The sequence below is a fragment of the Panthera leo genome, chromosome A3 (assembly GCF_018350215.1).
Source record: "Panthera leo isolate Ple1 chromosome A3, P.leo_Ple1_pat1.1, whole genome shotgun sequence".
In the NCBI taxonomy this organism is placed as follows: Eukaryota; Metazoa; Chordata; class Mammalia; order Carnivora; family Felidae; genus Panthera; species Panthera leo.
The window spans coordinates 94,137,981-94,155,141 of NC_056681.1; the positions used below are offsets into that span (position 1 = coordinate 94,137,981).

Here is a 17,161-nt window from a genome sequence, read left to right on the forward strand (position 1 = left end):
TTTTTGTACTCGTTCTTCTTGTGATGATGTGAGATGATAAAATGACTACATGAGTTGAAGTGAATGACACAGGCATTGTGACATGCCTCTAGGCTACTATTGACCTTCTGACAATAAGTCAGAGGGAGAATCATATGCTTCTGAACTGTGGTTGTTTGGGGGTAACTGAAACTTTGGAAAGTGAAGCTGCAGATAAGGGGGGACTACTATACAGCATCTAAAAAAAGCCGAATGCATAGAGGTAGAACAGAATGGTGGCAACCAGGAGTGGGAAGTTGGGGAAAATGGAGGCATATTGGTCAAAGGACAGAAATTTGTAGTTATATAGGATGAATAGGTTTAGAGATATAATGTATAGCATGGTAATGAATAATACTGTATTGGATATGGAGATTCGGTAAGAGAGTAGATTTCATGCGCTCTCATTGAAAAAAAGTAACTGAGGAGAAAGATATGTTAATTAGCTTGATAGCAGTCATCATTTTACTATAAGTGAAATGTTACACAACTTAAATATATGTAACTTTTATTAAAAGTAAAGTTTAAAAACTCATTTTCAAGATATTTAATAATTTGGTATGTTTTCTAACAGACTTGCACAGGTATAATGGTTCAGATTTCTTTTGCAATCCATTTTTTTTAACTTGGAGAGGAATCATACAGGGAAATTATTTTTTATTGCATGTAAGTTAGTGGATAACATACATAGCAAATGCTTACTGTCTGATTGATATCCTAGGTACCAAAATAAATGTTAATATTTTTCCTCATTCGTATGTGAAAAAGAATAAGATCTCTTGAAACTCTTCAGAACTTGTCAATTGCTAAAAATATGCATGTGCACATGATTTATAAATGAAATTTATGCTAACGGAATATATATCGGGATATATAATTTGTATGTGGCTAAAGTAGACCTTTTCTGCATTCATATTACATATTTGTTCTCCCAAAATAATGTTCTAGGCATAATTCTATATAGATATGTACCCACAAAATATAGCTGCATAATGTTGGCTTGGGAAATTTCAGAGGTTGTGTTGTGTTTCTTTTTTCTTGAACTTTTTATTGATTAACTATACTACAGTTTCATTTCCCCCATTTCACATAATATATGCAAAAGAAGTGCCAAATCATGGCACCTGGAGCTTTATTGATTGCTTATATTCACAATTGGCTCAATCAAAGGGATGTAGAGGGTGAAAAATGACAGAAAGAGTGATAAACAACCAAACAGCCAGAAACCATCATTAGCCCAATCTCTTCCTGTTGTCTAAAGATCTTACTTTAGTTAATGAGGATACAGATTAATGATACACAAACTGCTCATCCTTTGTTATTTTTCCAACTAAGCTCGGAGGGAAAAAGCCAGGCTAATTATAAAAATTGATGGAAATACATAAGTATTTGGCCATTTATTCTAAGTATTAAAAAAAAAAAACAACAACAACACCTCAGTTGTCAAGCCCAGATGAAATGGGAGTGGGGGCAAAATAGCATGTTTTAAAGCACACTAAGCCACCTTAATTTTAATAAGGACCTGAAACATCTGGGCATCTCTCATCAACCTGATATGTGATATGAGGAACTAAAAACTAGGATCTGCATTGATATTAGACTTACTAATCTCTTATGAGTTCTCTAGGCACCTGAAAGTCAATAGAGCTGCCATACTTTGCATTTTTTGTATGATTATAAGCTTATTTATCTTGGTCAGTTACATTTTTTCCCATCAAAAATATTTTCTTTGCAGGGGTGCCTGGGTGGCTTAGTTGGTTAAACCCCTGACTTTGGCTCGGTTATGATCTTGTGGTTGGTGAGTTCGAGCCCCACGTCGGGCTCTGTGCTGACAGCTCAGAGCCTGGAGCCTGCTTCAGATTCTGTGTCTCCCTTTCTCTCTGCCCCTCCCCTGCTCACACTCTGTCTCTCTCTCTCAAACATAAATAAACATTAAAAAAAATAAAAAAAATTCTTTGCAGTTATAGCAGTTGCTTCTATGAAATAATATTGAAAGTCTTCTCAAAAAAACCCTTTTCTAAAATTACCTTAACTTCTGAAAAATATTTATGCAAATGAAAAAGCAAAATGCACACATGTATATACATGTACATACAGTCTTTTGCTGAAATTACTTATGTAATGAGAGGGAAAAGTTAAAGGAAGAAACCAAGTTTTCTTCACCCTGCTAATGTCTTTTCATCTCTAGCAAATGAAGTGAAATGAGAACCCAGAACCCTTCTCAACTTGGCTTCAGCTGCCTATGCCCAACCAATGGCGCCCTCTCCATGTATCCCACCCTGCTGGCATGCAACAGATTTATCATTTTTGTCATTGTTTTAAAATTTCCCTGACTGCCAAGGGGCTGATTTCTATAGAAAACATCATGATACCTCATTTTTCTAGTAGGATGCTTTAATCATCAGTATACCCTTAGGAACTTACATAGTGCCTACTAAATACATGTGTGATGAATGAGTGAATGAGTGCACAAATTTGTAACTCCATTTGTAACTTTAATGGTGTCCATTTCAGCTAAAAATTTAAGTCATGTCAAAATGTTTTTTATTGGAGACTATGTCTTGGTTTAAAATAATAGTATCATCACTGTGTGATTCAAGTGACAATAAGTCCAGAGGAAAGCAGTTTGGTACCTGCATCTGCTAACATTAAAACAGAAATCTGTGCCCAGGCATTCAGTCCAGTCCCTGGGAAAGGCTCACAAAAGAAAGTGATTAATGCCAGCATGTAATAATACTCCACAAACTGCGAGTGGGGTTTATCCTGAGCTGTGTTCCAGTACCCACCAAAATAATTAGCATGTACCTTCTACTTGTCATCTTTATGGTAAAGCAATTTAGAGGACATCTTCTGTATTTATGAGTTCCTGAGGAGAGGGGAGCCTAAATGAGGGCCAGAGCAAAAGATTCACAATGACTGTAAGACAGATCCTGCTACTGGATATTTGGTCAGATAGATACACAAAAGGAGAGGTCAGTTCAAGTGCCAATTGACTCACTTTGTTCAAAAGGTGCAATATTTATCCATGTTCCAAACTCACCCCAAATATTCTGGAAATCCTGAAGCTGTTGACAGACCTCAAATGCTAACAGTGATGTGTTAATGCAGATAACTGACAACTGCTTAATTTGTTTGGGAAGGAGGAGCTGTAGGCTGTAGTCCAACTGAGAAGTTATGGCCAATGGCAGAAATCAGATCTTTCATAAAGAGAAAGGCTTCCCTCTATATCAAAGATTCCTTCTTTCTATCTGGGAAAGACATTATAGACATTTCTCTTTGACAGCCAGTAAGACAATGGATAGGAAATAACTGAGCAGTATCAAGATGATCCTGGATTGATCATCAGCATTATTAAAGCAAGACTTAATTTAAACACATTGTTGACATTGTGGATTACCCACATGTCAGCACTCATCTATTTTATGCTAAAAGAATCTTGCTTTGGATAAAGTAGCTATCTCCCTCTCATGGAACTGGGTGCTGCAATGGAAGTTCAACTCATCTTTAGTTTTTGGATTGAACTTTAATAGTCTAAAGCTGTAGTTCTCAACTAGGGACAGTTTTGTCCTTCAGGGATATTTGGCAAGTCTAGAGATGTGTTGTCACATTGGGGACATAAGTATGACATTCATTGGGTGGCATCCAGGGATACTGTTAATCCTTCTATCATGTGTAAGGCGGTTCCCTATAAAAAAGAATTATCTAGTCCCAAATGTCAATAGTGTCATGGTTGAGAAATCCTAGTCTACAGGTCGTCTACAGGTGTTGATTTAGGAATGGGTGTATGACTGAATTCTGGCCAATGACTTAGGAGAAGTTGAGTGTAATCTTTAGGGACAGTTCTTCCTCACTCGTAAGCAAGAACCACAAGAAGCAGAACAGCAGAGTGGTGAGAGACACCAAAAACCTGAGTCCTTAAAGATGTGCTTCAGTCCATAAAACACCTAGTTCTAAAATCTGCCTCCTGTCTCAACATGTGTTTATGTGAGCTAAGGACACTCTGTTTTATGTTTATGTTTATGTTACTTGCATTTACAAACATGCTATCTGGGGCATATATGTTCTGTGTGAATGTTTGGTAAGATACATGTTGGCTCTGGGGATCTGAGTGTAATGCTAAAAAGGCAAGAGATAGGCATTCAGTCCAGAATCTTGATGAAGATCATGCTCCTTGGAATTAGGCAATGTGGTAAGGGAAGCTAGAAGATAGGGGATAGGAGCTGAGAAGAATAGGTACCAGTTAGTCATTCTGTCAATAAGGCTTGTTTAGATCAACCCTATTTTACTGGAGGTGCAGGGGCAAAGGGGCAAGAAGGGGCATCAACACAAGCTCAAGATGGAGTATATCTTGTTATTTCTTTAAGAGAGAGACTTTCTGTTTCTAGACTCTCAGTTCACTTATGTTTTTATTGTAAATTCCTAAAGAATCCTTGGAATTAGCAGCATGAACACCACAGCAGCCATAAACTATGACTAGCCTAGAGCCTTTTGCCAAGAGTTCTTTCTTGTTCATGTCTTCAGAAGCTGGGGTCTGCTTCCCCTGGCTTGTTCTGTTCCAGCTTATTTGCAAAACAAGGAATTGTTTCCTGTGGTCTCATTGATTTCCAAGATTGCTGAATTAGAATTGTGGGCTTCTATATCATTGCCCTAACTGCTTTGATCAATCATAGTTCAGCAAATTGTAGCAGTATTAGACATACTACTAGATATTTCTTAAAAGTGTGGGATTACTTTAGTTAAAATCACCTTTGTAGTAAACAGGCTTATCTAATAGTGCCAGATATTTCTTAAAAGTGTGGGATTACTTTAGTTAAAATCACTTTTGTAGTAAACAGGCTTATCTAATAGTAGTTTACTTTCTTATTTCCTATGGTGAGACAATTTTAAGCAGAATTGTGGTAAAAACCCTTCTTTAGGTAGTTTTCACAGTCCTGGAGAACAGTACTGGTGTTCATCTGATACATGCCAGGTCTTTCTCATAGGACAATACAAAACAAAGTACAGATAAATATATGACCATATTTATCAATGATATTCATTGTTAATAGTTATAAGAAACACTGAATTCTGTAGTGAGGACAGCACTACCCTGGGGGATGATTACCACGGGTCCTGGTCCAAGTTTTGCACTAATTGGCAAATCAATCTGAAGGCCAGGGGTGGAGATGGACAGGTAAGTTCTTGGGCCCTAAGTTATGTAAACTTTAGGGTTTGGAGTAGATAATTTCAAAGGCCATATTAGTGGTGCTGTGATGTCTTCATTAAATTAATAGCCACACAAGTTGTGTGTGTATGAGTGTGTAATATGTACATAATATTCCTGACTTTTGAAACAGCAGCTTTATGGAAGTGTACCACTCAGAGGGAGGAACTATAGAATTTAATTCTGAAATATAAAATTTTGGAGGGAAAATCCTTTCCCCATAATTTAATGTTCCCCTTTTGAATAACCAAACTCAATTTGTATATTTCCTGCCCTTACCGTGTCTGGGTATTCTTTCTACTCCAGGGAAAGGAGGTGGTTTCCTTGGCATATTTGATACTAATAAATGGAGATACTTGGGTCAGCTTTTGCCTCCTTCCTTTTGGGATCACACTGCCTACTGAAGACCATTTTCTAATTTACTTTTCCATCAGTGGGCTCTTCTTCTCATATGCAGTGTCCCACTTGAGCCATACAGGATTGGGTTTGCCTGTGATTGGGTCAGCAATTTTGCCTAATTGGGGAATTTGTTTAGAAGATGTGCAGTTGAACCTCACACTGAGCCATTTCTTAAAACCTAACCTTTGTCGGTAATAAATGAGTAACTTCTCAGACAGAAGGGGCAAAAGGAAGCAAGCTATGCTCCCATGCTTTTCTCTCTGCTTTTCGTAATGGAACTGGTGGCACCTCCCAAAATGAAAAGGGATAGAGTCTAAGTATGCAGTCCTCATATCAGTAAAAAATACTTAGAATGTAAACTGATAGTTTATTTTAAAGCCTGATTGTTGTAAAAGTTGTGGTTATAGCACTGCTATTATGAAAAATCTTATCCTTTTAGTCATCTGTAGCAATGGAAAAGTGAGCACATAAAAATATAATTCATCACAATTTAAATGTTCCAAAGAACTTTAAGTTAGTATCAGAAGAAGATATTTCATGCTGACAATTGGGCCTAGGTTGAAATAGAGTCCCTAAGTGAGATGTCATTAGAATCAGCTAGGAGCAAAAAGAGAAATGGAATAGGTACTCTGTATCATAAGTCAGTTTCTCATTCTGTTGTAGAGAGTGGTCATTAAGATTTATATGTATATATATATATATATATATATATATATATATATACATATATATATATACACACACATATATATATACACATATATATGTATATATATGTATATATATATGTGTGTGTATATATATATGTGTATATATATATATAAATACACATATACATATACATATATATGTGTATATATATTCTAGCTCAGAGATACTAATAGTGTCAGTGATTATTTATTCTACATCTATTGCTTACTGTTGTTACTTGTTAACAAACTCTTATTGTTCCCTTGGTTGGTCTAAGCTAATCATGGTGAATACAGTCCCTGTTCCAGGAATGTTTTCCTCAATCTTTTCCAGTTAGTGTGGAATGCCTATACGACCAAGTTCTGATCAATGAGAAAAAAATGAGAGACTTCTCTCTAAATACTCCCTTTCTTCCTGCTTGGGATACTGTGTGAGAACATACTGCCTGAAACTGCAACATCTGTATTGGACCATGAAGGGGTAAGCACAGGTACAAACACCCTGAGGACAGTAGTAAAGAAAGGTGTAAATTAGGAGTCTGTGTTTTTGATGATATTATGGAATCGCCTATTTTGAGACTTCTTATAAAGTAAACAAGAGAGACTATTTTCCATAGTTTTGTTTCTTGGACCTGATTGTATCCTACTTAATATAGAAAGGTCCAGAGGTAACATCAGAGACACTCACTAAAACCCTTCACAATGAATGGGAGCAACAGCAGAGATTTAAGAAGTCTTCTGGTGGATATAGAGTTGAGTCTGCTAATTGCAGACTACAGGAAGAGAGACCAGGGGCATTTCCTCCACAAAATAGTAGAGCAAGAAGGACTGGATTACAGCAAAGAGAAGAGAAGCCCTCACACCTATGAAGAGAAGCAGGTGGAATGTACCAAGAGGTTCAAAGTATATGTATTAAGAAAACAATTTAAAGATACTAATCCTCCACAAATTAAACTTTAGGGAAGAAATTAAAGTTCCGTATTACATTTTCTTAAATCTTACTCTCTATTTGGAAAGTCCATTTGGAAGAGTAAACAAGTTATCCAGAATAAGCAAAATTTGTTAAAAAGAATAATTTGGCTTTGCTCCATAAGACAATAAAATGATTTATAAATTAATAATGATGTAAACGTTAGTGTTGACATAGAAGTAGACAGACATATAAAAGAGAATAAAAAGTATAAAAATGGAGCCAAAGAGGCCTCAACAATCTATAACTTAGTTAATAGTATTGTGCCAATGTTAATTTGTTAATTTTGTCAAATATACTAATCGTTCTATACGATGTTCAACACTAAGGAAAACTGGACAAAGGATATGATGAGAAATTTTCGCACCACCTTTGCATTTTTGTTCTATAAATATAAAATTATTACAAAAATTTCTTTTAAAACCTTGTATGATAAAATTATACTTCAAGTCAGTTAAATCCCTAACTAATAACTTACTACAGACAAATGAGATATTTATTGATGAAAAATGAAACCACAGAGCTTCCAGGAGTAAGTATGGACTAATGCCATAAAGAGAACTATAAGTATTTTTATATAAACCTCAAAATGTATACAATCTTTTTAGAAAACACTATGATGAAAAAGATAAAATATAAACTGAGAAACATGTTTTTATTATATATGAGAATAATTAATGGTAATCATCATATACAAATAATTCTCCCAAATTAATAAGGAAAAGATGAGCTTCACATAAAGAAAGAAGACCAAATATAGACAATGAATGCTCTAGGTGGAAAATGTAACTAGCTAATTTTATATCCAAAAGTATAAACAATTCCTAATATATCAGGGAAGTGCAAATATAATAGTTAAGAACAACTTTTAACTGTAGTATTAATGAGATTAAAAAGTATCCTCTTTTTGGCTGATCATGAATGGCAGCTGATACTCTTGCCTGTGACCCCTCTCCCTTTCTGTTTTACCCTATGGTTTCCATCTGAAATGTTTACCCTCAAAAACAGACCCAGACTCCTCTCTGGATCCCCAAGACCAGATCAAAACAAATTCTCTGAGAGCAGGGCAATGCTCAACTGTTGCCACACAAAATATGAAGCCAGTGGAAGAAATCTCTTCATCCCTTAAATCAGGGAAAGCACTTAGTTGTGGTTCTCCCATTTATTGGTTGTCAAGACTTTCTATTCAGATATTTTGTTGCATACTGAAAATATTTCAAATTGATTCAGAGAGCTTGAAAAAAATCCTAGTTAACTATGTAAATTTCATTCTTTTATAACCCATCTTGTACCCTAATACCTCTTTTTGAGTTTTACATACAGTAAGAGGGAACTAACTTGGACATTCACAGAGGTGTCTGGTACAATGAAATGAATATAGCAAACATGACCCAGTACAAATAACTGATTAAATGTTCTCATTTTTAGAAAAGCAGAGCTAAAACCACACTCCCTCATTTAGCTGGCATTCAACTTAAAATGAACTATAAAATAAGCTATGTTCCTTTCCATGAAAGCCTATAGATCAAAGGAGAAATTTAATATGTAAGGAAATGTGGGGGAAGAACTGGGAAAAGAGGGAGATGTCATTGCAACAATTATGCAAATGTATTTCTGTAAAATAATACTGTTAAGGTCATTTTGTTGAGACCCTGAATATTGTTAATTCTAAATACATATTACATTTTAATCAAACTACCCACTTCCCACTCTTTCCTGAGAAATTTACATTCTGACTACATTTGGAGGGCAGTTAGGATCCAGCTAAGCTCTCAAATATAATAAGTATCAGGAAATTGTCCTGAATTATTCATGTTAATTATGCTGAACTAAACATTGTGGATAGGAAAATGTATTTCCCACTGAAATATGTTTGCCTTAGAGAGATTTCTAAATTGATCATAGTCTCCTTTTCTTATGATTAGACCTAAGGTCCCCTGCAGTGGTCAGAAACTACTGTAATGAATTTAATTCTAACCACCATCATGCTTTTTCAGCACAATTGGCATCATCTGAATCAATTCTGCATGTTTCCTTCAATTTCATAAATAATCATAACTACGTCCTAGTCCAAACCAATTATCAATCATTGTAACACACATCTACTCAGATTATGTAGGGGGAAAAAAGTGTTCTTTGCTCACATTCTATTTTTATACCTACTTTCTATCTAATATAATAAACCTCATAGCACATAAACCACATATTATTCGTTCATTTTTATTTGCTCATTCACAAATTATTTATTCAATTGAAGAAGCAATCATTGAACAAACAACTATGTGTTAAGTACTGTGTTGGACATTTCCCCCTTGCTTCTGATGACATTTTGTGGTTTGCTTTTTATTGTTTGTCTAAAGGATTCCAGGGACTGGGAATTGTGCTAGCCATCATCCTTATTGAATGACATGCTATCATTATTTATCAATTTTTCTCATTCATCCTGAACATGCAGTCCTATTTCTAACCTCACCATTTTTCTTATACAGACCCATTTTCTTCATCTATGCACATATTTTTAATCCATGGAAATTCTGTATTTAGTATTATTTTAAGTGTACATACACTTTAGTGTAGTGTTGGTGTTGTGCTGTATGTCTCATTCTGTTTCCTGTTTTTCACTCTACATATTGTTTAATGTGGATTTATTTAGTTGCTGTGACACTCAAGGACAGGTGTTTCCCACTTTTATTAAGGTCTGATTAACTATAAAGATCCTCACATATTTAATGTTTCCATGTTCATTGCAGCATAATTTACAATAGCAAAGACATGGAAACAACCTAAGTGTCCACTAACGAATGAATAAAGCACATGTGGTTGTGTGTGTGTGTGTGTGTGTGTGTGTGTGTGTGTGTGTGTGTGTGTGTGTATAGTTGGAGGATGTTATGCTAAGTGAAATAAGCCAGACACAGAAGAACAAGTACTATATTATCCCACTTATATCATAAATCTAAACTAGTCAAAATGCACATTCTGTTTCTCAGATGATGGACACCAGGGTTAACTTCAACTCTATTTAGAATGGGTCCGAGACAAATACCTGGTAAATACCTCTGTGTGTCAACGTTAAAGTCTCTTTGGTCTAAACTGATAGGACAAAATTGAAAACACTGTGTTTTGTTATTTAGGAAGAAAGATTGTTTTACAAATTAGCCATACTCATTAACAATCCTACCAGCATTTTAAGAGTATTTCTGTTTCTCTACCACTGCCCCAGAAGTTAACTGTCATATTTTCCCTCAATATAAAATTGAAGTGGTATCTCAGTGTTAGTTTGTATTTCTCCAATAACCAAAAAAGTAAAATATCTCTTTAATTGACTTTAGACCTTCTGGTATTTCCTTTATGACTAATTATTCACTCATATTATTTGCAGTTTTAATTTAGATCTTTTATATTTTTATTGCTTGTTTCCCCAAGATTATTGGTGATTTATAGGCAATGCAAGTATGTATTCCAATCTGTCATGCGGCTTGTTTTATCCCTTCATAGAATTAGGGACTTGGGGGGTGGGGAATGTCTGGGCAGTGTGAAATTTGAGAGCGGACATGGGATCTATTTCTTAAAACAGAGTTTGAACCAGTCCTCCTGTTTTTAATCCCATTTTATTACTTCTGTTCTAATTTTAAAAATATGTCTATTTATTATTTTTGAGAGAGAGAGAGCATGGGTGGGATAGGGGTAGAGAGAGAGGGAGACAGAGGATCTGAAGTAGGCTCTGTGCTGATAGCAGAGAGCCTGATGCAGGACTTGAACTCATGAACCATGAGATCATGACCTGAGCTGAAATCAGACTGAGCCACCCAGGTACCCCTATCACCACTTTCAAAGGTAACTGGTCTTTCCAAATTATCACACTTAATCTCATTATAGATATAGATTGTATTACAGAGTTCTCTACTTCAAATGTGGGATTCAGTTTTCACAGGTTTGCATTGCCACTATGCATCTGTTTTCCAGCTTCTGACATTTTATTGTTGGATTGTCGTTAGTCACCTTTTTTAGTCTCTGAGAATATATAACTTTTAAAACTCACTTGTCATTTAGTGAGTGTCAGAAAGAAGATACTTCAGTCTTCCATCTTTAACTAGAATTTCGATTCCCTTTCAGCTATTTTTTAAAAATTTGTCTCCTAAACTCTCTTTCTAGTTTATTATCCGTCAATAGGTTTACTCTCATCTTTATATTCTGCAGAAACAAGCTCTGTAGCAAAATCTCTCCTTTAAAAATGTACAGAATTATGTATTAATTTTTGCTCCATCAAATTCTGACTTTTCACTATGCAGTTGAGACTTTTCTAAGAATGATGATGGATAAAAATCATATAATTAAGAAAATTCTTTTAGATAACTCTATCATAATAAATAAAATATATATTAGTAACTATCTTACAAAGTAGAATACTGAACAACGCTTGAGAGATTTGTAAGTTACTCATTCTCCTCTCTTCCTTTCACCTAAAGCTACTGGGGGGAATATGTGCAAAGAAAATAGATTATTTTCATGATCTCAAGACCTTTCAGTTTGTCAGATATGTAGTAGACTTAAGAAATAATTTTATTAAATATGTTGGCATAAAATATACACAGAAATAAAAATATCTAAAAGTTATATACAATTCTTTAAAGAATGTCCAACTCATTCTGCTTTTTTTTCTGATTGAATCGGAATTTTGACAATACTAGTGTATTTAATAAGACTTCTGATTTTTTTGCTGGGATTTCTAAAACTCAAAAAAAAAAAAAAATATCGTCTCCCAAACACAATTTCAGCATTCACAAAATAGAAGAAATGTGTCCTGCTGCTAAAGGTTCACTGATGCACCTTCTCCAAGTTAACTCATCCCTAGGACTTCAATCCAATTAAGTGTTGCCCTAAATAATTTAATCATTAGAAGCCAATGCTTCTTTAAGACATTGCCAGAGAGATAGTAAAGGAACAAGCCTGGCAGAGTAACACGCATCCAGTTCCAAAAGCCCAACTGTGCCCTCCTTACCAATCCATCAACATTTGATCAAATCAGAACAATACTTCAGCATAGAAAATATCAGCTAATTCACATCCCATTTTGCCCTACAGAATCCCAACAGCTCACTAGAACCCCATTATGACCATATCCTTGAGATTGTCTGACATAAAAGCAAATTACTACCACTGTAGGAAAGAACCTGAACATAACTACTGCCAGATTTATAGTTCTGCTGCAAACCCTGTCATTTTGATCTAGTTGAATTTTGTCACTAAAACAGATTGATATCTTGAGAGATCTTAACCCAATGAACACAAGGAATGCCAATTAAAATGTCAAATCCTTATTTCTAATCTTACAAGGTAGAGTTTCAATGTGTGATCTGATATATTTTTTGGATAAAGCAACTTCTGTGTATTTCCACCTCCCCAGATGAAATCATTTTCTTTGATATTGTGGGAATCCAGTCTTCTAAAAGAGACATAAGAGCTCAGCAGCATTATTTGTAGAGAAGTATTTAATGATGTCTTTGAGAAACTGGTCCCTCAGTGAAAGAAAATTAAGAAACAGCTTTATATAAAAAAAAGAAAAGCCCAGTATTTGAGTTCAGAATAAGGTCAGAAGGGACAGGAGTATTTCTGAGATATTTAAATATGGAGGATGTCATTTCCTTTATGTAAATATAAGCAAGAGTTTCTCTCCACTGACCCTTACCTGGCCAGTCTCTCATCTTTGTTTCCAAGAAAAGAAATGGTTAATTTGATAAAGTCCTCTAAGCAGGTAAGCCAGACAGTGAGGTTTAGTTCTTTCTCAAACAGTGGATTCATTCATTATAAATTTTTTAGAAAGAAAAATCCTGAATGGAATACTTAAATATGAGAAGTCCCTGTGATGATAAGATTTCAAGTAAGATTATCAGGTCGGTGGAGGTAAAACACTGCCATGGAAATCCAGGCTTCAGAGTTCATTCAGTCAGGGTCGATGGAATTCCTAGGGAGCCTGCAAATCACACTGTGAGGAGTGCTGCTTACTTCTCTTAAACATAGGACCATTTCTGATGACCAATACCATTGGTCACAGTCACTCACTGTAATGTCTACTTGAGGACTCATTCTTGCTGCACCATCACTAAAGGGCAGTAGAGGTGAACAAAAGTTGACTCACTAGATGGAGGTATGGGTTTCTGAACAGATCTTGATTACTAGAGAACTTCAGACCAGATGCGGTCAGGTTCATTGGTTAATATGTATCATTATTATCCACATGGAAAATAGTGACATCATACTAAATTGGTGAGCCAGAGGACTGGAATAATATTCTCACAGGGACAGTCTGAGGCCTGGGGCAGGTGATTTGAAGTAGGAGAATAATGTGTTGCCATGCAGCCAGATTTAAACTATTTGTCATCACAGAGGGGAAGAGCTTCTACAAGAGCATGCCAAACCCCCTCAAGCACCAGCTCCTTTCTCTTATGTTGAAGCTGAAAGATTATACAAAATGATAGTTGTCCTAGTATGTTATTAATGAATCAGTCCACTTATTCAGTGGCCTAAACAAACATGTTTTAAACAACCACAATTCATCAAGCACTCAGTTGGGTACTAGGTATACAAATAAGACTAAAATAAATTTCCAACCCTGAAATAACACCATTTTTCTCAGAATATTGATACGTTATACAAAAATACTTTCTCTTGTAATGTATGAAAAATTAAAACATATCAACATTAATAGAAAATTTGGGTTTATTAATATTAAGTATAAAATTTAGAGAGAAATTCCCATATGAATAATATAAAATCAAATATTAGAAAAGATGTTTAATGCATCTAGTGGGGCTAGCTGGATTATAAATTAATATAGCATGGGACACATGAAGTCAATGCTACATGCAAATCTGGTGCGTTGTTGAGCTTGTGTCTTTCCTTTATTTTTAATGGGGTCAAGGTTTATGGAATCAACTTTAGCTTATGAAAATATGTTGTGAGAATAGTAATAATAACAACAAATTTAAATACATTCTATTATTTTGCACCCATTTTATTTTAGTAGTTCCTATCCTATCATATTCTATTTCATTTGGTTAAATTTTGGCCATGGCACACTGAGTCGATTTAATGACCCAATAACGTGTCACAACATGCACTGCTCTAGAACTTATTATCTGCATCTTCAATTTAACAAAGCATTTAATACAGCATTTTCCTGTCACAAGGCCACTTTTATAATTCCATAAATCTTTAGAAAGTGTGATTTATTTTACAGGAAAGGTACAAGATTAGAAAAGATCAGAAGCCGAAGGATGCTAGAATCCTTATTGAAGAGCTTCTTCTCTTATAATGCCAGCCATAAACTAAAATTACCTAAGGGTCACGAGGAGAGGTTATCCTGGCGAGAATGGTGATAACTAGAAGTCAGCACTGGGCTTTATTAACTAGTAAGCACAAACATACTATTGAAAATAATGTCATGTTATTATGAAGTTTTATGTAATAATAACTCAGTTCTGAGCAGATTTTCTACATTTTTATTATATAATATGTTTATCACTGAACACCTGTGTACCTAAACTGTCCCAGAGCTATGTCCTCAGGTGACCAATTGGGACCTGACTTATCTACCCCTACTAGGCTACACTAGACCTTCCTACCACTCCAATCTATTACAAAAACATTACAATATTTACTGAATTGGTTTAATTTATTGTTTTTTTAAAAATTATTTTAGGTTTATTTATTTATTTTGTGAGAGAGAGAGCACAAGCAGGAGAGGGGTAGAGAGACAATCCCAAGCAGGCTCTACTCTGTCAGTGCAGAGCCCAACATGGGGCTCGAACTCATGAACCATGAAATCATCACTTGAGCTGAAATCAAGAATCAAGATGCTTAAGTGACTGAACCACCCAGGCACCCTTGACTTAATGTTTCTGAACGTTTCATGTCCTCATCTATGCTATCTTAACTGCATGTTAATTTATTTAAGGATAAGAAATGTATCTATAAGTCCTTTTCCTACTATACTTGTGTTCACATAGATTCTCAAAAAGTATTCAGTGGGTCATTGAACAACATCTGAATCATGTACTGTCACCAAAATGATAACCAATCCAAGTAATATTAGGCAATTGCTAACATGAGTTTATCCTATTCTTATTTTCCAGAACCATATAATCAGTAACTGACCTGATATCGTTTTCTAGATCTCTCAGAATTTCCCAAATTATTTGCAAAATAGCACTTATTATCTTCCTCTCTGGCTCTAGTTCTGTTCCTAATCTCAGAAAAGGAATCTGTCATTCATTCATCTAGTTGTGCAAATCAACAAGCTGGGGATTATCCTTGTCACTTCCCTTCTTTCTCACCTCTCTTACCTAATTCACCATTATGTTCTCTGTCTTAACCTCTGAAATCTCTCTCAGAGTCATGCTCTTCTCTCCATATTCGCCAGTACCACTATAGTCCAAGCTAGTGCTGTTTCTTGCCTGCATTGCTTCTTTGAACATCCATTTTGTCCACTTGCCTCTACTCCAGCTCTCCTCTTATCTGTCCCTCATTTAGCCAGTGCTATGATAAAAACACACCTGACCATGATTGTCCCATCCTTAAAACCCTTTTCATTGTTCATGGGATGAAAGTAACACATTCTTAACATGTCCTGTGTGGTTTTTAAACATGTCCACGAATTCTTTGACTGTCTTCCCATCAAGAGCTGGAGTCTGTATTCCCTCTCCTTGAATCTGGGTGAGCTTGTGATTGCTTCACCTCCTGGAGTACAAGTGACACTATGTAATTTTCAAGACTATAATCTCAGGCAGCCTTCTTGTTGGTGGAACAATTGCTTCCAGAGTATTAGGGTGACAAGTCAGAAATTGGACAGCTCTAAGACTACCATACTAGATGGCCCACATTTAGACACTATTTGACAGCTCTAGCTCAGTCATTCTTCAGTAATTCAATTTCAGATGCTAGATATGGGAATGAAGAGACTGTCTTTGAGGTGAGTCCTCCAGGCCTAGCCATTTCAGTCTTCATCCATTCAGGTCATTCCAGGTATAATACAGCAGAGGAGGGCCATTGTTATTGTGCCTTTTCTGAATTACTCATATACAATATCTTTGAGCATTATAAAATGGTTATTGACTTATGCCACTAAATTATAGGGTGGTTGTTATATTGTAGTAGGTAACCAAAACATCCTGAAAGTCCTTGTAAGACATGCTCTTGCCTAGCTATCCTACCTCATCCAACATCATGTTCCTCTTCATTCTCTCCTCTCTAGACATAAAGGTAGTCTTTCTGACTCCTTAACTTGGAATACTCCTTTGCAACACAGAGCCATTGATCATGCAGCCTCCTCTTTTTCCTCTTTGTATTCATGTCTCTAAATCTTCAGAACACCCAAATTTCAAGTGAAAAAAACACTTCCTTATAAAAACTTCCCCTTACTTCTCTCACTAAGTCACTTCCAAAACTTATAGTCTGTAACAGGTCATGAACCTCCCTTTAGCTCTTGTCAAAATTATAATTTTATATCTGTATGTATGATTTCTGGATTAATATGTATCTCCCTATTCAACATTTACCTTCAAGAAGGAAGAGGTTATGACTACTTGTGCTAAACATTGGATACTTATTGTCTAAAATCCCTTATAACTATTATGGAGCCAGACACATGTTAGGTGCTCAGTAAAGATTTCTTTCCTGGCATGTGAAGTGTTAAGCAATTTTCAGAGGAAGGTATATGTTTGCCAGTTTTTGGAGAAGAATTTGGAAAGGAAAAGAGAATGTACATGTGTGAGTTTTTGCTTCTATTTATCACATTTACTCTGCCAGTCTCTTTGGAAAGCAAACATACTAAGTTTGAAGAAAAAAGGGACACTAGCGCTTACCCTTTTCCAATTCTAACCACTT

General features: G+C 35.5%; 1 protein-coding gene across 5 annotated transcripts in view; it reads left to right on the forward strand.

Moving 5' to 3' along the window:
• Nucleotides 1–206: 206 nt before the first annotated feature.
• LOC122215074 (lithostathine-like) overlaps nucleotides 207–17,161 on the forward strand; it is a 419,576-nt gene continuing 402,621 nt past the window's right edge. For 4 of the 5 annotated variants that reach the window (XM_042930242.1, XM_042930243.1, XM_042930244.1 and 1 more), the window contains exon 1: nucleotides 207–241. In XM_042930242.1, coding sequence (XP_042786176.1) covers nucleotides 232–241 — 10 coding nt within the window. In that variant the 5' untranslated portion in view covers nucleotides 207–231. Of the gene's footprint in view, nucleotides 242–6,729; nucleotides 6,801–17,161 lie in introns of those variants that run through there. The other variant, XM_042930248.1, reaches the window with a different exon arrangement.